General features: G+C 39.2%; 2 protein-coding genes across 2 annotated transcripts; both read right to left on the minus strand.

The window, feature by feature from the left end:
- Window positions 1-1,531: 1,531 nt before the first annotated feature.
- On the minus strand, window positions 1,532-5,176 carry LOC149843996 (hydroxyacylglutathione hydrolase cytoplasmic-like). Its single transcript, XM_090001007.1, has 7 exons — window positions 5,172-5,176; window positions 5,003-5,125; window positions 4,273-4,434; window positions 3,323-3,401; window positions 3,049-3,162; window positions 1,936-2,114; window positions 1,532-1,607 (listed from the first exon to the last, which is right to left on the minus strand). Exons 1-7 carry the CDS (start codon window positions 5,174-5,176, stop codon window positions 1,532-1,534), a joined length of 738 nt encoding a protein of 245 aa, XP_089857133.1.
- Window positions 5,177-6,757: 1,581 nt separating this feature from the next.
- LOC149843997 (putative zinc transporter At3g08650) lies at window positions 6,758-23,596 on the minus strand. Its single transcript, XM_090001009.1, has 5 exons — window positions 23,108-23,596; window positions 12,009-12,293; window positions 9,906-10,034; window positions 9,150-9,247; window positions 6,758-7,833 (listed from the first exon to the last, which is right to left on the minus strand). The coding sequence occupies exons 1-5, from the start codon at window positions 23,594-23,596 to the stop codon at window positions 7,026-7,028; spliced, it is 1,809 nt and encodes a 602-aa protein (XP_089857135.1). The 3' UTR covers window positions 6,758-7,025.
- Between the last annotated feature and the right edge of the window lie 1,822 nt (window positions 23,597-25,418).

Consider the following 25,418-nt stretch of genomic DNA (forward strand, 5'->3'; position numbering starts at 1 on the left):
CTTCACGATGTACACAGTGTCACCCGATCGATCAGTGTGTGGATCGATCAAATCAGACGCCCAGAGTTATGTCCTGCTCTGATACCATGTTGAAGCCATCTAGGGTTTCCAACAAATCAGAGAGAGAGAGAGAATCGTTATCTCATATTAGGGTTAATCTCTTCTTAAATAGAGATTAACCATGAACACCAAATTACAAAAAGACCCAAACCAAATGGACATTAATACGAAAGCCCACAAGACCCTTATAAACATGTCTCAACATGAAATATAACTTATAATGAAAATATAGAGATAATAGTTTGATATTAGCACGATAAAAACACTTTTTTAACCTTTATTTTTATGCTTTATATTTACGGGCTATATTTACCAATATTTTCTGCAAATTGTCTAAAAAAAAACTTATTATGAAATTTTCCCAAACCAAGAAAATCCAGATGCCTAGTTACTCAACATTGGGATAGAGTTGTATGCCTCTCAATGCGGGTGAGCTCCCACCCTTTTGAGAGACAAATATCTCATAATTAGAGGCAAGCACCAAAAGAATGGTATGAAAAAGGCAAAAAAGCTAATATCTGACTTGGTCAGGAGACCTTAACCCACTGAAAGCCCTTATTGGGCTCAGGCTTGACCAACAATTTATCAGGCTGGGTTCCAGTCAGGTCCGGTCAGTCCCTTTGGAACTCAATTGTTATTGGGTTGGGCCGAGCTCCTATTTTTTTTATTTATTACTCGAAGTCTGGCACTGAGAACCTGGTTGCACTGGCTTAGTCTGCCATACCTATGGTAGTCGTCCTAGAGATGTAAAACTCTGAAGCTACTGCTACCCAGATTACAGCTTGTTTACTAATTATGGGGTCAGGCTAGGCGCGAGTTCTATGGGACTTCAGGCTACACAGCACAGGGAAGTCCAAACCGAGCCCATCTTGAGCCAGATACCCAACCAGACGTCCATACCCACAGTGGTGGGCTGCAGGATGGCATATTTGGGTTTTGTCAACTAAAAAAATAAGACTATGAGAGAGAGTACCACTCAACTCCAAAGTCATCCCTATAGATGCAAGTTGCTTTGAGATTTCATTGATGCAAGTTGCTTTGATCAAATAGGATTCCATAAATGTGATCTACATCAACCATTTAGTGAAGAAAAACATTTAAATAGAACACAACTTTTAGCGCGCTGCTCCTACAACCAGATCATCCTTTCTTTCAGAACCTTTCCTGCCGGAATTCGACTTATGTGCAGGACTTTTTGGTGATTCAAAAACCAATGGTTGAACAAATACAACCATACTTTTTCCTTTTTCGAAGAAAACATATTTTCCAAGGGTTGATTCCTATTAAATCCATCATGCTGAATTGAGAGAAAGTTATGAAATGGGGAATGAAATCCAAAGGTTTCATATTTCAGTTAACTTCACTCTCCATATATACATCTGCATGCTCCTGTATACATGGTTTTCAGCAAAGCCGCACAGAGGACAGACACGGATGCGTGCAGGTGAACACGAAGTCATCTTGTTGCTGGTTAGCTAGCCCCCCAATTATCCTTCATACGCCGCAGTTCCTCGAGGGCTTCAATGGGGTCGGAACGACCAACTCGCCTCTGCAAACATTAACATATATATTTGAATGAGGTCATTTTTTATGCAGCGGCATCGCATGCTTAGCATGCAGTTGCATTACTGCTGACCATCCATCTCAACATAGACACCGCACCCTTCTCGAGAAATGCCAAGATGAATGGCTTTCAGGCAGGTCACTGCATTCCCGTCATGACGGTGCTGCATATAATGTGAACACTTCATAAGCATGGACTCTTTGGGCCTATCAATTAAGCCACTAACAACTAGCACCACGGTTCAGTAAAACAGATAAAAACATCCCTGTATTCTACCATCTTTAATAGAAAGGAAAACTGTGGACTCATACCTGAATCTCTGGTAGATATCGACACGCATGAACGGATTGGTGTTTACTTCTTCCTCGATGGTTGATGGAACTGTGGGCTGGTTGGCCTCACGCTGATGTTTAGCCCATGAAAGTTTTTGCTTTATCTGCTCAATCTCTGGTTCAACAGTTAACGCGAAGTGAAGGTTCTTTTCTGTGTACTGAACACAAAATCCCTCACATTAACTTTTCTGTTATTGTGCTTCATCTTACACACTGACAGCTTTAGTACCAATTTCTCTTATCAACCGAAGGAGCAATTTAATCAGAAACAACAGATAATTTTTGTTGTTTTCTGAATGAATATTCAACTTATCAACATCGCTTCTGATGGCAGCTTGTGCATTATTCCAACATCCCCTTCTGATGGTGGCAGAATCATGTTTGTGCATACACAGGATAGTGACAAATATATCAGCAATATTTTGAAAATATCGGCAAAAAATGTGATACTTTAGGTTGCCATCTTTGGCAAAATATCGTGAAATTTTCACTAAAATGTAAATTATCAGAATTTATTACGATATTTATGTTTTTATCAGCTATCTTTCATAAAAAAATGGTCGATTCTATTTTCAAACATTTTACACTTCTTACTAACATCTTTTTATTTTTTAATGTATTTATTTCACCGCTATTTTTCTGATAAAAATGCGAGAAATATGAAAATCTTCAATTTCTCACAAGAATTTTGCTGCCACTCTTTTGCCATTTCAAATGTTTGTTGCTGTAGATGCAAGCTCTATGTGTGTGTGTGTGTGTGTGTGTGAGAGAGAGAGAGAGAGAGAGAGAGAGAGAGAGAGAGAGACTACAAAACACAAGCAAGAAGAGACCTTCATGGTTATAAGATGTTTGATTACTCCAAAGAGTCCATAATATGGCTTATTCCATCCAGATCCAGTGATGGTAAACTACAACCTTGCTGATTTACACATATAACAAAATCTCTGTCAATATGCCAAGTTTAAGGTTCAATGCAAAAGCTATATAGCCCAAAAATATCTAATTTTGGCAGACTTGTAGAATATAAATGTGCACATAGATTTCATGCAACAAATGCTAAATGCTACCAAAGACTTCAAAATACAATCATACCTCATGATCACAATAAACTCGACTTGACTTTGGCAATGACCCCAATGTTTTGCAGAGAGACTGATACACCTGCTCTGCAGTGCCTTCAAAGAATTTTCCACAGCCAGCTACAAACTGTGGAAAATGGGATCACACTACTAGCATTAGTGTAGCGATCAGGCCAACATTGAACTGAGAATTGATTCAATCTTATGGAACATAAAGGAATCCAGTCATAAATGATAAAGCATATCAAGAACAAGACAAAGGTGTCGCCTTTTCTTTAGTTACTTACTAATGTATCCCCATTAAACACAGCTGGATCTTGGTCACCTTTGCTTGACACAAAATAACATGTGTAGCCCTTAGTGTGGCTGGAGACATCATATACATACATGTAAGCATATGGAGTATTCAAGTATCTAATATTCTAACCGATTTGTTGAACCGGTGTAAAGGATAGAATAAATGCAGGCATTCAAGAACAAAAAATTAGAATCCTAAATGCAACATGAACCCATTCACAAAAACCAAGAAAAGCTGAGGACACAACACCAAATGAAATGTTAATATTGATGCATTTTCGATTTTATTTTAATTTGACCAGAATTTCTGTAGTAGGTTGTGGACATACCACAAGACAGGACATTTTTTCTTCTCTTTTTCTCGTTTCTTATTCTTATTGTTGTACACTGAATTTATTTTACAGACATTTTAGTCAACTAGTCTAGAGCCATTAGTCACAGGTTAGAAAGAAAAAGTTCATGATTGCAATATTACACATGTAGGCCTTTTTGTTTCATTTCCATGGAAAGTGGCATGACTTTCTAAGAGTCCTTCTCATGAAGGTTCTTTCATATGGGGTGAGATATGAAAGACTTTTCATGTGAAAAGAAATAGGTGGTAGGAAAAACTGAGACCCACTTGTACCAGCATGGTACTTTCCCAACATGACACTTACATGTTTGTTTCACACATGGTGAGAAAAGGAGGGAAAGGGGTGCCAGAGCATCTTTCCGTGAAAATTACATGAAACAAATGGGCCCTATGAATATAATTATTCTAAAATATAGTGTAGTTTTGGTGCAATATGAGAAGTGCAACAACCATTAGAAATTGTGCAATAAAAAACTTCAATTTTTTTACCAAAAGGAAAATGTATACGTCAGGAACATGATATTTTAACGACTTCACGAAAAAGGGAAGAAAGAAAGAAGAAGAAAGCGCAGCTGTATGGAAACATACCATGGTGTGTGAAGGGCCAATATGTTCACGTCACTCCCCATGGAAATCTTATCTCCATGATCTAACTTATCAGTACAGCTGTGTACATTATCTAGTGAACCTCCAAAAACCCTTATCCCATGCACCAATCCCTTTATTTTCTCATTCCCACGAGCGTGATCCCTACAATTTGGAAGTTCACAAATTCAAGGTGCATAATGCATGTACTTACAGCATCATAGAATTCCAATGATTAAATTTCTAATCATGTCATAATGGAATCTAGCCTACCGCCAGCTTACTGCAAGTGAACAGGTGTTTTCAAGCAGTTTTTGGCAAATCTGGCCCTGCAGATGTATATATTCAGCATGGTCCATTTGCTAGAAAATGACACTTGGATCATGTTTTTCAATAAAAAACATAATTTTTGAAGCCTTTAATATTTATAAAAATTTTAGACAGTTTGTTTTTAAACCTTATAAAAACCTACCTGCATGTCGAAATTGGATGATCCAAGAGTAGATTCCTATAAAACCAAACATGTAGAACATATCTATACTGTCAAATTTTAAAAAAACATAAAAAAAGCTCTTCAAAATCCCGGGAGGCTGGCAGTAGGCCAGAAAAACAGTAGGCACCTACCACCTACTCTGTCATAACAAACCATTAAATTTTTAACCATGACATAACAAACTTTTGAAATCATGAACTCACGAACAGCTAGAAATTCCTGAATTTAAGACAAGAAGACCAATGATGATGAGTGGTACGAACAAGCTTCAGATTGGCCCCATTGTCATTGACTACCTTCAAAACCTTCTCAGGCTCCACAGGATCAACAACTGCAGCTTCTCTTGAACTTTCATCAATGATCCTGAAAAACAACCTAAAAAAAATCCTTGGGTAACTTACATACAAACGCCATGATGGATTTACGCAAAGCTGCCTAAGTTTTCAAATATTTAAAATAAAATGCCTACTTTTTTAAGAAATTGCTTATATTACTGCATGTGTTACCTTTTTGGACCTTTTGAAATTACTTATTTTTCTCTTAGAATGTAGCTACAAAAATAAGGACCTACAACAGATAGGTCTAATCATTTACAGAAAGGGCAAGGTTAAAAGTATCATTTTAACGAGTAAACTAAAGTTAGGTGACATGAAAAAGCACTTCCGACCATCATGCAAGCAATTTCATGAAAAAGTAGGCATTTATCTTAAATATTTGAGAACTGAGGCAGCTAAATGTAAATTGCCATACTTTAGGTGCCTATATATAATAAAGGGCTAAGATTTGATAGGTGGCCATGACGTGAATAAATTTTTTTAATGTGATTTGCATGTTTTGGTTAGTGAGAATCAGCTCTCGAGATTGTGATACATAGGCATGATTTTATAAGCCTTGAAAAGAGAGAGGAGAGAAGGGGAACACACCACAACCCAGCCTTAATAGAGAAATAGAGAGAGGAGCACAGTCTGAGGCAGATACAAGGAGATGATCAGATGAGTGTGAAGGGTGGCATGGCCAGTGCACGACACATGCACACGTAACACACATAGATCAGGTGCATACTTTTAGTGTGCTGCACTACAGCCTGTTAGCTGTGGGCCCAAACAGCCGGATGATGGGGTGATCGGGTGCGGCGCTGTATTGCAGCACACTAAAAGCATGCAGTCACATTGCACCTTATCTCAATTCAATATTTTAGGGGTGTCAACAGGTTGGGTTTGACTACTGGTGGGATTAGGGTTTGATAACAAAGGAAGTGGTCCTATTAACTATTCCAGTCGGATCGGTGAAGTGTGGACCAGATATGGTTTATGAAATTTTATACCGAAAGGTCCTCAACTTTTCAGTGTAATAAAAAATATTATTTTACAAGCTATGAACCTGGTTTATGTGATCTTTTTTTTTTAATGGCAAGCTGGGGTTAGGCAGACCCCTACCAGTTATACAACTATACCATTGGGTTTTGACGTGCACTAGCTGCTCCTACCAGACAAGCGGAACCCCCATTGGTTTATGTGATCTTTATCAGATTCGGGTATGATTTTCTTGTGAAAGATCTGATCGAACCCAGATCCGACCACAATACCAGCACCACTTAGTTGGATTTGGGTATGGACCCACTCATTTTGACACCCCTACACATAACACACTCTCTCAGGAGAAAGGATCAGGTGATATATCCACCCGCTCATCCTGGTGGATGAAGGACCGGATGACAAATCTCCCATTCCAAAGAATTTTGGGGGGTTTGGTCCGGTATAAAAACAATTGAAAATCACCTAAGAAAGTAATTAAATTAGCTAATCGGATGTAGAGTTCTCCATACAAGAGAGAGAGAGAGAGAGAGAGGTCCGAAGAACCTATTATTCAAAAATCAAGAAATTGCAATAATTTTACATAAGCCATGTTAAATTACCATGAGCATTCACTTTACCCTTTCCAACGTAAACCTATAACTCTTGCTAGTAAAAAATGGAAGTTACAAGTACAACAAGCTCTGAAAGAGAGGTCCCCCAGAACCTCGTATTCAAAAATCAGGAAATTGCAATAATTTTACATAAGCCATGTTAAGTTACCATGAGCATTCTCTTTACCCTTTCCAACGTAAACCTATAACTCTTGCTAGTAAAAAAATTTGAAGTTACAAGTACAACAAGCTCTCTCTCTTACATGCCCTGCAATGTCCTTGAGATCCACAGAATCTTGCAGGGCGAACTCCTCTTTCCTCTTAACCAGTGACCAACTTCATCTTGATTAACCTCCCTTATGTCACAGCTTCAGGTGCAGAATTGCAATAAGGGGTGTGCAGGCAGACAAGCTTTGTGCTGGTGAGACATGCAAACGCGAATGACAGACCCATTACAAGTCCAAACATACTCTTTCCAGGTTCCAATCGGATGGCGCGCTGGAAAATGCTTCCAAAGCTCGGGAGAAGAGTACCGCAAGCGAACACCATCCAGTAGTCGAGCCCACTGTAGCTAATACCTGATAGTATTGCCCCAATGGCAGATGTTGGGCCAGCAAGACCCGTCAATGCTGAAGCAGCAAGCGCACCTCGCCAACTATCAGTGGCACCGTAGACACAGCTCGCTACAGCTGCACCACGAGGAAGGCCATGCAAGGAAACCGGCAGCACCATGTGACGCCCAAGACCGTAAGCTTGTGGAGCAGCTACACCCAGAGCAAGACCCTCTGCAAGTGCATGAAGGGCCACAGTTCCACATGCAAGGAATGCTTGAAGTGTCAAAGCACTCATGGGAAAACCCCATGGTGCTAGGCTGTCTGTGGAGACCTTCCGCCGTGCCAGCCTCAGGATGCCTGTCGTCGAGAAATGGAAGAAAGCTGAACCCAGAGCTAGTAGAATCAAAATAGTGAAGAATCCCATTTTTTCACCAGCCCACAACTGTAAAGGCCGCCAGGCAGCAAGGACAAAGGCAATCCCCGAAGAGGCACCCGTGAGAAAAGAGTGCTGGAGGCAGGAAGTGATGGCTAATGCAACCAAAGTGGCACCACCTAAGAGTGGACCCAGACCAAAAAGAAGGGAAACCAAGAAGCCATAAACATGCTCTGAGCTGCAATACAAAATTTCAGACATGAAAAAGAACAAATGGATTAGCACAGACATGCATACATAACATGCACATGTATAGAATCAATGACAGACACATTTTAAATATGACAGTACACAACTATTTTACATTTGCATGCATTTGTGTTCACGTGTACACACATATGCCCGCATTTCACACACACATTCTTGTGCATACAATGCAAGTGATACGCTCTCCTGCTTTATGTACCTGGAAGAGGCACCAGCTTGAACATGTGAGGGGTGCACCATAACCAGGACAGTGCCAACCCAGCCCTTTCTGGCCAACCTGGTGGCAAGAGTTGGGCAGCCAAAAACCTGACCCACCGATTTTTTCCACAGCCAGACCGGGGGCTGATAGAGGAGAAGACACAACTGCCAGATTTTATCTTAAATGAGGTCATCAATGGGAGCAATGATAGTTCACCTATACACACCTAGCATGCTTGGACGTGGTTTAATATTTCAAGCTGATGGTCCAAACCACTCACCTTGCAAACAAAATCAGGTTGCCTTTCAGAATATTTAAGAACATTTTAGAGAAGAGCTAATGCACCTTCCTACATGGCATAGTGCAAGGGATAGGTTTCTTCGATGACTTAAGGTTAAAACTATACACAAAGGAATATTCCATTCTCCTAAATCAGAAATGCTTCTAGGTAAAAACAAGATCAAAAAATTTTTTCTGAAAACTTTTTTTTGTGTCCACTACCAAAAGTAATTTTTGTGCTGTATAGAAATTCTTTTTTTCTGAAGCACAAGTTTATCCCCTTAGAGTAGGTAAGAGATGCCATTTGATGGATTCAGATGGGACCACACCTTAAAAGATGGATCTAACTAATCACTTGACATGACATGAGACAGAAACCAAGAGAATTATCACAATCACATCGAACAGGATTACTATAACTTTTAGCATCAAGCAGATTGGTTGCATTTAGTGTACATAATCACCATACATATAGCAACACAAAAAGTACTGCCCAACTTTGCATGTGTAAATGTGTGCTTGGGCAATGATACTAGGACGTGCTTTCGAGCAGTTACATGATTAGAGAATTTTCAGTGGTGGAGTACACGTTTTTGGTTTCGTCAAACATATGTTATGTATGAATATTTGTGCAGCTTACTTCTGGTTTTGTGGACATTTATGCATGTTTCCACATAAATTTTGCATGCAAAACATAGATTATCAAGTAGGCAAAGCAATCTGGTTTATCTAACTGCCTCATCACTAATTTATGCGCACATAGTTAAATCTTACTGCCAATACCCAAGGTTAATGAAGGAGATATTCACCTGTATCCCTCACTAAAAGTCTGGAACACTGTGCTTAGCATTTCCATGAAGGCTACAGAGATTGTAGCTGCTGTTGCAACTTGTGAAGGAGGAGCTTCCTGCATTGACAATATGACTGGGAAATTAAAAAAACTACTGCAAGGGTATTAATGAAATCATGTTGTGCACATAAAAAGAGAAATACTTGGTATACAATATTGATTCAGACATTGATCATAAATCATGTACAAGAAACCGAGTCCTTGTTGCATCCTAGGAATAAAGAACAACCACACGTTCATTGCTTTTCAACGATATTTGAAAACTGAAAGGGCTTGATCCTGACATATCAATAGGTTCAAACATATTCTATTGACTGTTTATTTGCCAGAAGTTATGGTGCATAAATTGCACCCTCCTTTTAACCAACAGTATGAAAAGAAAACAAAGGTAATCTTATTTTAAGTCAGTTCCCTTGCATGTTTGTAGTCACTGTTCCAAGCATCTCATCCATGCATTGCTCATTCAATGGATACATTAAAAAGGTTTCATTTGATTATAAAAGACAAAAAAAAAACTTCTTCCATGCCTGTGCACACCAACAACAGGCATCATATGAAGAAAATGCTTAGCCTTCTTCTTACTTTGTATCTTAGTAAAACTTCAACATCCACAATCCAGAATTCACAATTTATAAGGCATATTTGGGCACATCAGCATAACTATATAAATTAAAATAATATCAAACCAAAGTTAAAAAAGAAAAAACAGATTTACCTTGAATGCATCAGGGAGTACCTCAGCCATTACCATCCAGATCATGCAGCCAGCAGCAAAGCCCGTACAGAAAGGAAGGACTTTGTGGAAAGCATCGGCACATATAAATGAAGGAACAGCTACAATGGGCTACAAGAAACCACAGTCAGTGCAGTCCCATTAGCTTCATTGAAAAAAGCACAGAGAGAAGCCATACATATTGGGGTAAAAACAGTTGTATTGAGTTAACAATCACAACAACGAAGGTGTCAATAGCATAAATGTTATATCTTCTACAAGATCTTCAATTGAGAAAAAACACAAAAATATTTAGAGCGGTAAGCATTATGCCTACAGTTTCATACACTAAACAAGTAATTGCAACTAAATATGCAAGACGCAGACTGATAAAAAGTGTGAAGCCCCAAGGTGGGAAGGATCAAAACATTCTAGGTAGATATCTCGAATAGAATCAGTTTTATATAAATATCAAAAATATTGTAATAGTGCATTTGGATAAATGCATACAGATAGCAGTGCTTCTCATCTTGTTTCTTGCCATAACTTTTGCTTTACACACAAAAGACATCTAGAAACAGCAAGAAAAAGAGTACCTGCTTGTCTGCTTGATAACTCCAAATGAAAAAGCTGAATACATAAGGGATGAACAAATTCCGCAAAAGTCAACATGAATATGCAGTTTGAAGGAACATGTACAGGCTTACCTAAAACACACTTTTATATTGCATAATATTCATGTTGGTTCTGCAGAATTTATTCATCCATCATGTATATGTCTTTGTCAATTTTTACAGCAGAATAGCTGCAGTACATTTGGATAAAGAAAAAAGAAAAGGAAGCCTGAAAATGAATAAGGAAATGTCTGTAAAATGGAGAATATGCGTAATGTACAGATGGATTTTATTGTCCCACTCAATGATGTGGAAAATGACCATTAACAAATATGATCCAAACGATACTACTTGACACGATCACCTGTCTCATACAGCTGCAAAATGGAGAATGTGCAGAATGTATAGATGGATTTTACAATCCCACTCAATGATGTGGAAAATGAACATTAACAAATATGATGCAAACGAGACTGCTTGACATTATCACCTATCCCATTATGACAGCAACATGATTTAATTTGGTTGCATAATGTGAGCACATGGATTCTACAATTCAATTCAATGTTGTGGATAAACATTATATATATATATATATATATATATATATATATATATATATATATATATATGATGCAAAGTATACTATTGGACACAATGGTGTGTCCCATTTTGATAGCAATAAGATATATTGGACTACTGTGTTGTAGCATACCACTCATAATAGAAGGAAACAATCTAGTCATTGCTTGCTATTTACTTTTTTCCTTCTCTTTCTAAATTCTTGCAGCACCACATAGACATAACGATAAAACTAAGGATCCATACTTCTTCCAATTTTAGGTATTTACTTCACTGATTCAATATATATATATATATATATATATATATATATATATATATATTGCAAGAACCCGTTTTTCTTTTGAAAACATAACAAAATTTTCTTCTTTTTCTTTTTACTTTAAAAGTTTCAACCAATGCACTAAAACACAGCATGCCTATGCATTTTCATGTCATGAGTTATTTTAATATTTCCTGCTTGACAGCTTCTATTAAATAGCTAAAAGTTGAAGAAAGCTGCAAAGAGGTGTAACAAATTTCAGGAGCATCAAATGATGGATACAAAAATATTCAACTCGAAGAAAAAATTTACTAGCCATCTTGATATGGCATGCCTACAAAATCTTAAGAAAAATAAGTTGGATACTCATTAATTCTGTCTCAAATGGCATTCGAATGAAAATAAAACTCCACACCAACTCACTACCAAACCATATCGAACCTATTAAAAAGTGCCTCTTTGGAAAATTACCATTTACCAACTTATGGAAAAACACTAACCAAAATAAATAGTAATGATACAATAACTACAATTATAATTGTTAACCAAATCATAAACAACCTATTAAACCATAGCAATTTGTAGAAAACACACACTTTTCATATTGAACAAGGACAACAGCCAGCAGAAGCATTCATTATGTAATACCTGTGGCAATGATGTAATTACGCTCCACAACATTGCATTCCGAGGTGAGACCCCTCTAGATGCAAGGACCATGCTCACAGCCAAGCCTTCTGGAATATTATGTATAGCTATGGCTAATGTTACCAAACTACCTTGATAAAGTCCCTTTGATCCAGCAAAGGAGACTCCAACACCTGAGCCCTCACCAAAAGAATGAAGAGTCATTATTCCAATCACAAGAACCGCTTTTCTAGCATCAGCACCTTTAATCTCCAACATGCTTACTTCACCATATTGCTCCAAGAACTGCATATTTAGAAGAAAAGGGTCATCGAGCACATTACTGACACCATCCAAGCATCTTCCATCAAAAGAACAAAATCAGAAATCAATAACATCAAGAGAACTACTTAAATTGCACATAAAACTTGAATATAATTCAAAGAACATAAAAAAAGAGAACAAGAGAAAGAAGAATAAAAAATGGAAAATCCAGAAATCTATGATTTGATGGCATCACTTTGACTGATAAAGATGACCAAAAAAATATATTCCTTTTACAATGATAGGATCAAAATATTCATGTCAATTCAATAAATACCTCACATCATAAATGCGAGGTATAGCCATAAAACAACAACATTTATCAATCATCAGTTAATAATAAGGATATATAAGGCGATGAAAACTTTATTCACATTTTTTTTTAACTTGTTACTTGCCTGATAGACAACTATTTCAATTTGAAATGTTAACTATTAGGACTTCCCCTCATAAAAAACATCAACTATCAGGACAAGTAAGATTTATCGAATCACATGAGAAGGTAACAGGATGCTTTTCTGAATGTCAGGAGCAATGGCTTCTAGTGGCCAGTAGGAATTAGTGTTTTTCAAGCAACAAAATAGTAGTAGAAATGATGGCCAAGAAATTAAATCTGCCGGAAGTTTGAATATCAAAATTTCCAATGGATAACATACTGAGTAGACTAAACATACACGATATCAGTATTAAAAAAAACAGGAATACAGTAACAATCTTAGAGTATAAGTAGTTTTAGTGATTTTTCTGTGAATCTGTGGTTCTTCATTGTGTTTACTGTTGGAAAAGAAACCTGGTGTACCCTAGGCATCTAATCAGAGTCCAATTCAAAACCACCAATGCAAGAAACCAATCTGAACATTCTAATTTAGACAACCATTTCTGCGTATGGTAGTAATATGAAATTCCAGTCAACTCTGGTTGTTACCAAAATAAAAGACATGAAGATTGACGCTTTGACTTCAGTACTTTTCAAACCTCAAAACTGAAGAAAAAGAAGCCAACGGGAAACTATCTCTAGTGGGCAAGGGAGAATTCACATAGAGTTTTATGTTGAAGACTGTAATATAAGATGTATCAACTATCATGTGTATTACTATCCATGTGCTACCCCTCATTAAGTGTATATATTGTTATTTGTTAGGGGTATCAATGTAATCTGTTAGGAAGTTAGGAGGTAGTGGTCAAATATTTTTGACATGTAGTGCAAAGGGAGTAGGAAAAAGAAATGAAAGTGGAGAAAGGATTTTAGATTTTTGTTTGTCCTATGATATGATCTTAGCAAACACTTGGTTTAGGAACAGGGAGTCTCACCTAGTAACATTTAAAAGTGGGGTTAATACGAGTCAGATAGATTTTTTCCTACTTAGAAAGAGAGATAGGGGTTGTTGCATCGATTGTAAGGTTATACCAGGAGAAAGTGTAGCTACACAACATAGAGTCTTAATTTTAGATCTTAGAATTAGACAATGCCGCAAAAGGGATAGACATAGGATAGATCCTAGAATTAAGTGGTGGGCACTGAAAGGAGCTAAACAAGGAATGTTTGTAGAGCAGGTAGTTAAGGAAGTTGATTGGTGTCTCGAGGAGGATTCAGAATCAATGTGGAATAAGATAGCGGGTGGTATGAGAAAAGTAGCTAAGGAGGTATTGGGTGAGTCTAAAGGCGGTGCACCACTAGGTAAGGATACATCATGGTGGAACGAGGATGTCAAATTAGCTATTAAGGTTAAAAGAGAGTGTTATAGAAATCTAAGTAAGAGTCGTGATAATGAGAATTTGGAGAAGTATATGATAGCAAAGAAGGAAGCTAAAAAAGTTGTTCGAAACGCGAGGGCTAAGGTATATAAGGAGGTTTATGACAAGTTGGATACCAAAGAAGGCGAGAAGGATATTTATAGGCTTGCAAAGATGAGAGATAGGAAATCGAAGGATTTGGGTATGGTTAGATGTATCAAAGATAAAACGCAAAGGGTTTTAGTCAAAGATGAGGAGATTAAGGAGAGATGGAAAGATTATTTTGATAAGCTATTTAATGATAGTCATGCTCAAGATCTTGGAGACTTCTCCATTCCTTTTCATGAGATAAATCGTGACTTCATGCGCAAGATTCAAAAGAAAGAAATTGCAGAGGCTTTGAAGAAAATGAAATCAAGAAGGGCAGTTGGCCCAGATGGTATACCTATCGAGGCATGGAAATGCTTGGGAGAGAAAGGTTTAGAATGGTTGAAAAATCTTTTTAACTTGATTTGGCGAACAAATAAGATGCCTAATGAGTGGAGGAAGAGTACTTTGGTGCCTTTATATAAGAATAAGGGTGATATACAAGATTGCACAAACTATCGTGGTATAAAACTCATGAGTCATACTATGAAACTTTGGGAGAGGGTGATTGAGTCTAGGTTGAGGAAGGTTGTCATGATATCGGAGAATCAATTTGGTTTTATGCCTGGAAGATCAACTATGGAAGCTATACATCTTCTTAGACAACTTATTGAAAGATATAGAGAGAGGAACAAAGATTTGCATATGGTTTTTATTGATTTAGAGAAGGCATACGATAGAGTACCTAGGGACGTTCTCTGGTGGACAATGATGAAGAAAGGTGTTTCTCTCAAGTACATTAGTATAATTAAAGATATGTATGAAGGAGTAGTGACCAATGTCCGCACTTGTGGAGGGGTGACAACCAATTTTCCGATAACGGTTGGGTTACATCAAGGATCTGCTTTAAGCCCTTTCCTATTTGCGATAGTGATGGATGAGCTTACGAGATCAATTCAAGAAAATGTACCGTGGTGTATGTTGTTTGCTGATGATATTGTTTTGATTGATGAGTCTAGAGCTGGGGTTAATGCTAAGTTAGAATTATGGAGACAGACATTGGAAGCTAGAGGTTTTAAGTTGAGTAAGAGTAAGACTGAATATATGGAATGTCGGTTTAGTAAGCAACGAAGTAGTGATGTGAGTGTAGTGAAACTTGGTGAGCAAGATATACCGGTGAATGATTATTTCAAATATTTGGGATCCATCATTCAAAAGTATGGAGAAATTGATGGAGATGTAAATCATAGGATAAAGGTTGGGTGGATGAAATGGAAAAGTGCTACTGGAGTGCTGTGCGATCGTAGAATGCCATTGCGGTTGAAGGGAAAGTTTTATAGGACGACTATTAGACCCGCTTTACTATATGGTACGGAATGTTGGGCTGCCAAGAGACATCATATTCAAAAAATGAGGGTAGCTGAGATGCGGATGCTTAGATGGATGTGTGGAAATACAATAAAAGATAAGATTCGGAACGAAGAGATACGTAAGAAGGTAGGTGTTGCACCCATTGAAAATAAGATGCGAGAGAATCGTTTACGGTGGTTTGGACATATTCGGCGAAGGCCTAATGATGCTCCAGTTAGAAGGTTAGAGAAATGGGAAAATATATTAGTTAAAAGAGGTCGGGGTAGGCCTAGGAAGACTTGGATGGAGATGATAGGAAAGGATATGAATGCTTTGAACCTCACCGAGGACATGGCGTTGGATAGAAATGATTGGAGGAAAAGGATTCATGTGGAAGACCCAAAATGAATTTCTTTTTTGGTTCATATCGCTGACCCCAATTGTTTTGGGATGAAGGCGTAGTTGTTGTTGTTGTTTTGTTGTTGTAGTGCAAAGGGAGAGGTCGACCCTATATGTTGTATTATTTCTTCGTTCTTGCTAATGAAGTTTCAACTCTTCTCTATCTTCTTGTTTCTTTCTTGTGCTTCAATGGATGCCAAAGCTTGAATATTTTACACCTCTTGGCCCGTAAAGGAACATCCAAACGAAAGTGGTTGTTTCTGTTGGTTTCCGGCGAGGATATTTCGGCGAGGCGGCAAAACAGACGGCGTCACTGTAGCAGTGGCCCTGCAAAACAAAAACAAAACACACAGAAAAAAAAGGACAGCGTACCTGATGCTGCCATTTACGGAGGTTGGAGGTCGCCGGAGAAAAGGATTCTTCAACTCAGCCTGTCTGCAGCCACCACAAGCGCAGGCCTCCTTATGCAGACGGTGAGTCGACCTCTTCCCCTCTCAAATTTCTGCATTTTGCTTGACTTGGGTCGCTCATGATACCCAGTCAATATAAAGCATACGGTGGGAACGGTTTGCGTAACCGTTCCCCTTAATCGCATGCATATTTATCGGATGGATCATCCCTAATGTGGGGATGTATCCACATCGTGGATAACCACCACGTTAATCGTGGTGGTTAATCCAACATTCTCCCACTTGATCCGACGATAAATCTTTTTAACCAGAAAACCTTATGGAAATAACTTGATGAATAGAATGGCCTTTATATTCTATTCTAAAGGTCCTTAGTTGAATCTCTAATCCTTATGAGATTAACAACAACCAAAATGAGAATCAAAAAACTGAAAGTGATCACTTTATTTATATGCATATGTCAAAAAGAGTTTAACAATCCCATCCTCATTACATGTTCGGAATATAATCCCGGTGCTAGCCCTTTAGTAAGAGGATCAGCGATCATCTCTTTGGTACCAATATTGACAATATGCACTAAATGATTCTCCGTCCTTTCTTTAACAACAAAATACTTCAATTCCATATGCTTGCATGACGTAGTACTTTTGTTGTTGTTCGAAAAGGACACTGCAGCTTCATTATCACAGTAGACCTTCAGTGGCTTCCCAATGGAATCGACCACCATTAACTGTGATATGAAGTTCTTTAACCATATAGCCTGCGAAGTAGTCTCGTACAATGCAATGAATTCTGCCTCCATGGTGTGGGCAGCAGTGGTCGTCTGCTTTCCACTCCTCCAAGAGATCGCTCCCCCAGCTAGTAAGAAGACATACCCAGTAGTAGACTTTCTACTATCAAGGCATCCTCCTAAATCCGCATCTGAGTAGCCAATGACCTCGAGGTGGTCAACCTTATGATACGTTAACATATAGTCTTTTGTCCCTTGCAAATACCGCAAGACTTTCTTGGCAGCCTTCCAATGAGGTAAACCTGGATTAGACTGAAATCTACCAAGTACCCCTACTGCAAAAGAAATATCTGGTCGAGAACATGTCTGCGCGTACTGCAAGCTGCCAACAACTGATGCATATGGATAAGCACTCATCTGTGCTTTGTCAATATCGTTCTGTGGACAATCCTTTAGGCTCAGCTTGTCACATTTTGATATGGGTGTAGAAGTAGGAGAACAATTCTCCATCCCATATCTCTTTAACACCTTTTCTATATAGGATCTTTGGGAGAGGCCTAAAAACCCTTTTGCTCGGTCTCGACGAATCTCAATGCCAAGAACATAAGCAGCCTCACCCATATCTTTCATATCAAAATGTGATGCAAGAAACTGTTTTGTCTCTGAAAGTAACTTAATATCGTTGGTTGCAAGTAAGATGTCATCCACATACAACATCAATATAATGAACTTACTCCCACTTTCCTTAAGGTATATACATTGATCAATAATGTTTTCTGTAAACCCGAAAGTCACAATGACTTGGGAAAATTTAATATACCATTGTCGGGAGGCCTGTTTAAGTCCATATATTGATTTGTTAAGCTTACAAACCAAACGATCATTTTCAGAGAAACCAAGAGGTTGTTCCATGTATACCTCTTCATTCAGATCCCCGTTGAGGAACGCTGTTTTCACATCCATCTGATGTAGCTCTAAGTCATAATGAGCTACGAGGGCCAGAATTATCCTCATTGACTCCTTAGTTGAGACAGGAGAAAATGTCTCATTATAGTCAATGCCCTCCATCTGGGTGAATCGTTTAGCAACCAATCTTGCTTTATGTCTCTCTATGTTACCTTTGGAGTCCTTCTTGGTCTTAAAGACCCATTTACACCCTACGGGCTTTACTCCTTTAGGTAACGTGACAAGATCCCACACTTGATTTTTAGCCATAGAGTCTAACTCTTCTTTCATGGCTTCAATCCAGTGCGAAGATTGTTTGCTCTCAACAGCTTCCATAAAATTCAACGGGTCATCATCCATATCTATGAAATCACCAGGCTCCTGAAGGTACACCACATAATCAGGATGTATTGCAGATCTCCTAATCCTTGTGGATCTCCAAACAGGTCGTTCCTCAGGCTCAGATTGAACCTGATCATCCTGTTCGTGCTCTTCCGCATTGTCCACAATAGGTTCACTTTGGATTTGTGCATTAACAATCGAATGATCAACCACACCATCATTAGGAATAACAATGTGGTATCTTTCGATGTTTTCCTTAACAGGTGATGAAACTGGATCCTGTATTTCCTCAAAACCAATGCTTTGAAGTGCACTTAATCCTACTGAACCATCTTCTAGGAATTTAGCCTTATCCGTTTCAACAATATGTGGTGAGTGAGATGGGCAATAAAACCTGTACCCTTTTGATCTTTCTGGATAACCAATGAAATATCAACTGGTTGTTCTTGGATCAAAGGCTTTAATGTGGGGGTTATATAATTTAGCCTCTGCAGGACATCCCCATATGTGCATATAAGACAGTGATGGTTTCCTACCTGTCCACAACTCGTAAGGAGTTTTAGGCACAGATTTCGTAGGAACCTTATTCAAAATATGCACAGCTGTCCTTAAGGCTTCACCCCACAACTTTATGGGAAGTGTTGAATAATTCAACATAGCCCTGACCATTTCTTTAAGCGTACGATTTCTCCTTTCAGCTACACCATTCTGATAGGCACTACCAGGCATGGTATATTGAGGCACAATGCCTTCCTCTTTAAGAAATCGTGCTAATGGTCCTTCCCTTTGCCCCATCTCAGTAAACCTACCATAATATTCGCCACCTCTATCAGACCTGACTATTTTAATAACCTTATCGGTTTGTTTCTCTACTTCTTTCTTAAATTCCTTAAACATCTGAAAAACATCAGATTTTTCGAAAATCAAGTAGAGATACATATACCGAGAATAGTCATCAATAAAGGTAACGAAATATTTTTCGCCTGTGTAACAGGGGGAAAATGGTCCACATACATCCGTATGAACTATTTCTAATATCTCACTACTGCGTTTGGCACCCTCTTTATATGTGTTTGTATGCTTAGCCTTTATGCAATCAACACATGGGTCATTGTTAGTAAAATCTAGAGATTGCAAGATCCCTTCATTTACCAGTCTCTTTATTCTCTTTTCAGAGATATGACCCAACCTTCGATGCCAAAGCATGTAAGATTTATCATTCATCATGCTACGTTTATTTCCAACTAATGCGTATTCAGAAGTCAAAGACTCCTGAGTTTGGATCTTCACATTCAATCTATATAAACCATCATAAACTGATGCAGAACCAATTTCAATTGAATTTCTGAATATGAACAATTTGGAATTTTCAAACTTAAAACAATATCCAAATTTATCCAACTTTGAAATTGAAATTAAGTTTCTACTATACGATGGAATATAAAAGACATCATGAAGATCTAAAACTACGCCCGTATCCAGAGTAATCCTGCAGGTTCCAACACCCTTCACATGTGAACGCATCTTGTTTCCCGAATAGATGCTTTTCTCATACATTGTTGGTTCCCTTCTGCTCAGGAACAACTGTAGACAGTTGGAAATATGAACAGTAGCACCAGAATCAATCCACCAGCTATTTTCAGGAATTTGTAATAAATTACATTCATGAGAAACAAATGACAAATTACCTCTCTTTTCCAACCACTTCTTGTACTTTATGCAATCTGCTTTTATGTGTCCCTTCTTCTTGCAAAAGAAGCACTTTATGGGAACAGAGTTTGATTGCTTATCTTGGGATGACTTATCCCCAGTTGGCTTTTTCCTAGCATTTCTCTTAAATGCATTCTTCCTTGGTCCTACCTTGGACGTATGAGAAGCCATATGTGCACTTTGCACCTTCTCACCTTTCATCCTCTCTTCTTCTTCAACACACTTAGACATGAGTTCATTAAATGTTCATTCATCATTATGTGTGTTGTACGAGATTTTGAAAGGTCCGTATTCCAAAGGTAAGGACGTTAGAACTAAATGCACTAGGAAAGAATCAGAGATAGTGAGCTTCATGTCATTCAGCTGAGACGCTATGTTTCTCATCTCCAAAATGTGCTGGCGAATGTTTCCCCCTCCAGTATATTTCATAGATATCAGTTTTGACATCAGGGTACTGGCTCTGGCCTTGTTTGAACTCACAAACTGTGCCTCAATGGCATTCGTGAATTCTCTCACTGTTCTGCATTGTGGGATAGCACTCCGAATGTTCTTAGCTACTTTAGATTGCAAAAGCAACAAGCTAAGTCTATTCGAGCGCTCCCACTTCTCAAAAGCAATCTTTTGATCAGCAGTACTCTGATCAGTGAGGGCAGCGGGTTCATCTATCCTTAGGGCCAGATCTAAATCCATATACCCTAATGCAAATAAAACGGTTTCTTTCCAATCACTAAAATTGGATCCATCTAGAAAAGGTATGGAGCTAGAGCCATCTAAAATCACAGAACTAGAAACTGCATGACAAAAGACACGTATCAGGAAACATTCATACGAGACTAAAACTTTAGTGGAAAAAGCAAAATGATAAAGGCCCTTGATATGCTTCTTTCCAGGCGAGTGAAGGGGGTCATCGGAGTCCTACTTTGGTAAGAGTTCCGACACGCGAAACCACTTCGCCTACCAACCATATTCGGTAAAACTAAGGTTCTTGTGAAGATAGACCATCAACACAAGGTATCTTTGGATACACATGTGTGATGTATCTCGACACATTTACCTTATTCTACCCTACTTAAATTCCAAACACGATAAAACTACCTTTAGGTCGTCTATCGTTTCATGAATATAAGTACAATGTGCATATCGGCTTAGGAACTGTATGATAGTATAAAATTCATTCATGACTCACGTGTATTCAATCACTTTGGTGACATGAAAACACTGATTCATTTAACTATCCTTTATGCTAATATGCAAAATTATATCTTAAAATAGTCCGTAAACCGAATGGACTAGACATATGACCCTCGAAATGGTTCTTAAACTGAATGAACCAGTCATATGTATCAAGAACCGGTCTTAAAGCACTATGAACCGGTCATCCAAGGGTCCGAACCGGTTTTGAACCTTATGAACCGGGTCAAAAATGAACAAAAGTTCATTAAAACCCTATAACCGTATGCCAAAACCCCTATATTTTCTTATATTTAAGGAAACAGGGTCTTAGCATCTCGGAATCGGTGAGAAACTGGAAGGAACCGGCCAAAAACGGCTCTGAACCGGTCCCGAAAGGGGACTGAGTCAGTCCCTGATCCGGTTCAGGCCAAATAGTGCCTGGACCCTTCTAGATCCGGATCAAACCCGACTGCTAACTGGATCTGGATCAGACCCGGGGTTATCCGGATCCGGGTCGGACCCGGTACAGTCCTTATCCGGGTCGGACCCGGTACTAACTGGATCCGGGTCGGACCCGGTACTAACCGGATCCGGGTCAGACCCGATACTAACCGGATCCGGTTCAGACCCGGTACTAACCGGATCCGGGTCAGACCCGGTACTAACCGGATCCGGGTCAGACCCGGTACTAACCAGATCCGGGTCAGACCCGGTATTACTGGATCCGGGGCCAGACCCGGTACATACCGGATCCGGGTCGGACCCGGTTACCGCTGGATCCGGGTCAGACCTGGGGTTTTCCTTATCCGGGTCGGACCCGAGCGGGTCCCCACCCGAATCCCTGATCCGATCCGAATCACTTTATGGATCGATTTCAGGTGGGCGGGTCCGGTTCAAAAATGAACCCGACCCAAAAAACAAAAACGATAAGAGTCAAAATTAGGGTTTTCCAAAACCCTATTTCGCCCTTTTCATTTTGTTGCAGGGTTTTGCCGCCGCCTGCCGACAGCCAACGCCGGCGCTGCCGGCGATCAATGCCGCCGTCCGCCGGCGACCAACGCCGCCATCTGATGGCGCCCTTCTCCGACGAAAGCATCCATCCGCCGGCCAAAAACGATGCTGCAGAAAATTTCAAAAATCCGGCGACTTAAAAAATCGCTGGCGACAACTCCCGCAGCCTCCTGATGGCGGATGAAGATGAAGACGCCGGCGGGATCCTCGACGACAGGAAAACCCCCATGAACAGAGGTAAGATCTTTTTTTTTATTATTATTATTATACTGTCGCCCAACGGCGACAGTCGCCGGTGCCGGCAACAGGCGCCGGTGACCTGCGTTTCTGGTCAAAACCGGAGCACACCCCGCGCAGCAGGAAACGTGGTGTGGGCCCATAACCCAATGTTGGTTTCCGGCGAGGATATTCCGGCGAGGCGGCAAAACAGACGGCGTCACTGTAGCAGTGGCCCTGCAAAACAAAAACAAAACACACAGAAAAAAAAAGGACAGCGTACCTGATGCTGCCATTTACGGAGGTTGGAGGTCGCCGGAGAAAAGGATTCTTCAACTCAGCCTGTCTGCAGCCACCACAAGCGCAGGCCTCCTTATGCAGACGGTGAGTCGACCTCTTCCCCTCTCAAATTTCTGTATTTTGCTTGACTTGGGTCGCTCATGATACCCAGTCAATATAAAGCATACGGTGGGAACGGTTTGCGTAACCGTTCCCCTTAATCGCATGCATATTTATCGGATGGATCATCCCTAATGTGGGGATGTATCCACATCGTGGATAACCACCACGTTAATCGTGGTGGTTAATCCAACAGTTTCTTCCCATTATTGAAAAAAAAGGGAAGAGATAGAGGTGCTCCTACAAGGTTACACACAACAAAACCATGAGGTAAAAGTATAAGTCACTACCTTCTTACAAAGCCAGATGAAAATGCCACCTGCAAGGATCCCAATCACCACCCAGCTGTCACTGCCATAGTCCTGCCCTTCTTGCACAAGGTCGAAGCTTGCTGCTAACATCACACCTGCAGCCATCCCATTGCACACCCCTTCCCACTGAGGCTCCAGTTCCACAAAGAAGAATGGCACTGCACCTAAGCCAGTTACTGCAGCCATCGCCAGAGTGAACCAAGCAACTGTTGACACTGCAACTCTGTCATTCCTCTCCTTGAACACATGAGAAGCACTACCAAAGCTCATAAAATGTTCTGTACCAGACCCATCTATGACAGAAGCTCCCAAATACATATCAGGCGCATGCACAACTTTTTTATGTGACTGCACTTCCAATAATCTCCTTGAATTGAAGCTTTTGGTTGTTGAATCTGCCAGGGCAGAACCACATAATAGTAGAAGAACCACCCATAATATACATGCTCGTTCAGATGTTAGTGTCATTGTCCTTCAAGAATGCAATAAGGAGTCACGAATACGGCAATAAAAATTCCTACTGCGTCCAATCTCCTTCAAGCATCTAAGAAAGCATAACGACAAATATTATAAAGCAGAAATTGAGTAACAAAACTATACAATCAGGTTTCCGAAAATGGGAATATCATCAACCAATTTATACATCTGAACTGATTATGTGATGAGTATGAGGATCGAAACAAAGGACGAACTTTCCATGTTATTGAGCTCATAAACAAATGCCCAGAAAATCACAACACTCGCAAATCATGGGTGACTGAAGAAGCACCCCACCACCTTTTTTCATTTTTTTGAAGTAAAGAAAAACACAAACTAAAACAAAAAACCATTTTTAAAGCTAAAAGTAGGTTCACCAACATCTTCAAAAGTACCAATACCCGTCATCGGAATTGATTAAAAAACGCGCGTCTGAATTTCAATTAAAATGAACGTTCCCCATGACTTCAGAATCAATGCAAGAGTATATCCACAATCCAAATGACCGAAATACCATCTCAATTTAACGCAGAGAATATCGACGAGAAGCGAAAACCTACTCTTCTTCAAACAACAAAACCAGATTTGAGACCATAATCTGAATACAGAGCCAAATTTCAACTCTCTGCATAAAAAAATCACGATTTCTTTTTCCTTTTTTTTCAATTATTCCCAATTCAAAACACGTAAACAGTTATGAAATCTCAAAAAAATTTGACGTCTCAAGCAACTTAAAAATAAAAACACGGAATTCCGATACCACTGAAAATCTACTACTAGTAATCCCAAATTAAAAATAAAAAAGATTAAAAAATGAATAGAAAAAGATACAGAAATCACCCGTTCATTACTCACTCCGACTCGTAACAAGACCCTAATTTCGATGATAAAAAGGGAGGAAATATGCGAATTTCATCAAAAAAGCCACCTAGAAATTCAGTGTATCGCATGATCTCGAGCACACATTCAAGAAACCAGGATCAAATCAACGCCGGAACACGCCGATTCCCGAAAACCCTAGTCCCTCCCAGCGATCGAAATCTTGCGCTTGTAACAAAAGAAGGAAGAGAGTTTCACGGAAATCCGAAGGAAATATCACCGCAACCCCACAAATGAATAACAGGAATTTACGACGATTTCAGATGCGGAAAAAAACAACGCAGGATCAGAGACGCACCAAAAACTCCGAGCTTGCGGAAGACAGGATTTCCGAGAGGTTATAGGCGCCGGAAAACCACTTTCTAGTGTGGTAGATGGGAAAATGGTGGTTTCCCGGCGACGCTTCGCGCTCTTTGTCTTGTCCGGTTGGCCGCGGCGGGAATTTTGAGACAACGTATTTAAAGGAGAACGGAGCTCGTTGGGCCTGTGGAATTACCAAATGTTCGTCATTTCGTGGTCATGGACATATAAGGACTTCATGGGATGAATTTGTGAAAGGGCAAGAGTTGGTCGTAAATGACGGACGTGTCCCTTAGTGGGTTCGGATTTCTGAACCTTGAAGGTAAGTCACAAATCTTGTCATCGGGATTTTTTCGGCAAAATTTAAGAAAATATCTGCATATTTAAAATTTAAAAACATATAAAATATAATATAAATAAATAAATATCTAAAATATATAAAAATATAAAAAATATAAAATGTCACATTAATAACAGATTAATATTGCCATAGAAACACTATTTAAAAAAAATAGATGATATTTGGAAAACACCTTTTTTAAATTTTATTGGTTTTTGAAAATCTTATAATAAATAGTGAGAATTTCAAAAAATGGCTGATATTTATGACCATGCTTTGGAGTAGGATGGTGAG

The sequence above is a fragment of the Nuphar pumila genome, chromosome 3 (genome assembly GCF_984573655.1).
Source record: "Nuphar pumila chromosome 3, dmNupPumi1.hap1.1, whole genome shotgun sequence".
Lineage (NCBI taxonomy): Eukaryota > Viridiplantae > Streptophyta > Magnoliopsida > Nymphaeales > Nymphaeaceae > Nuphar > Nuphar pumila.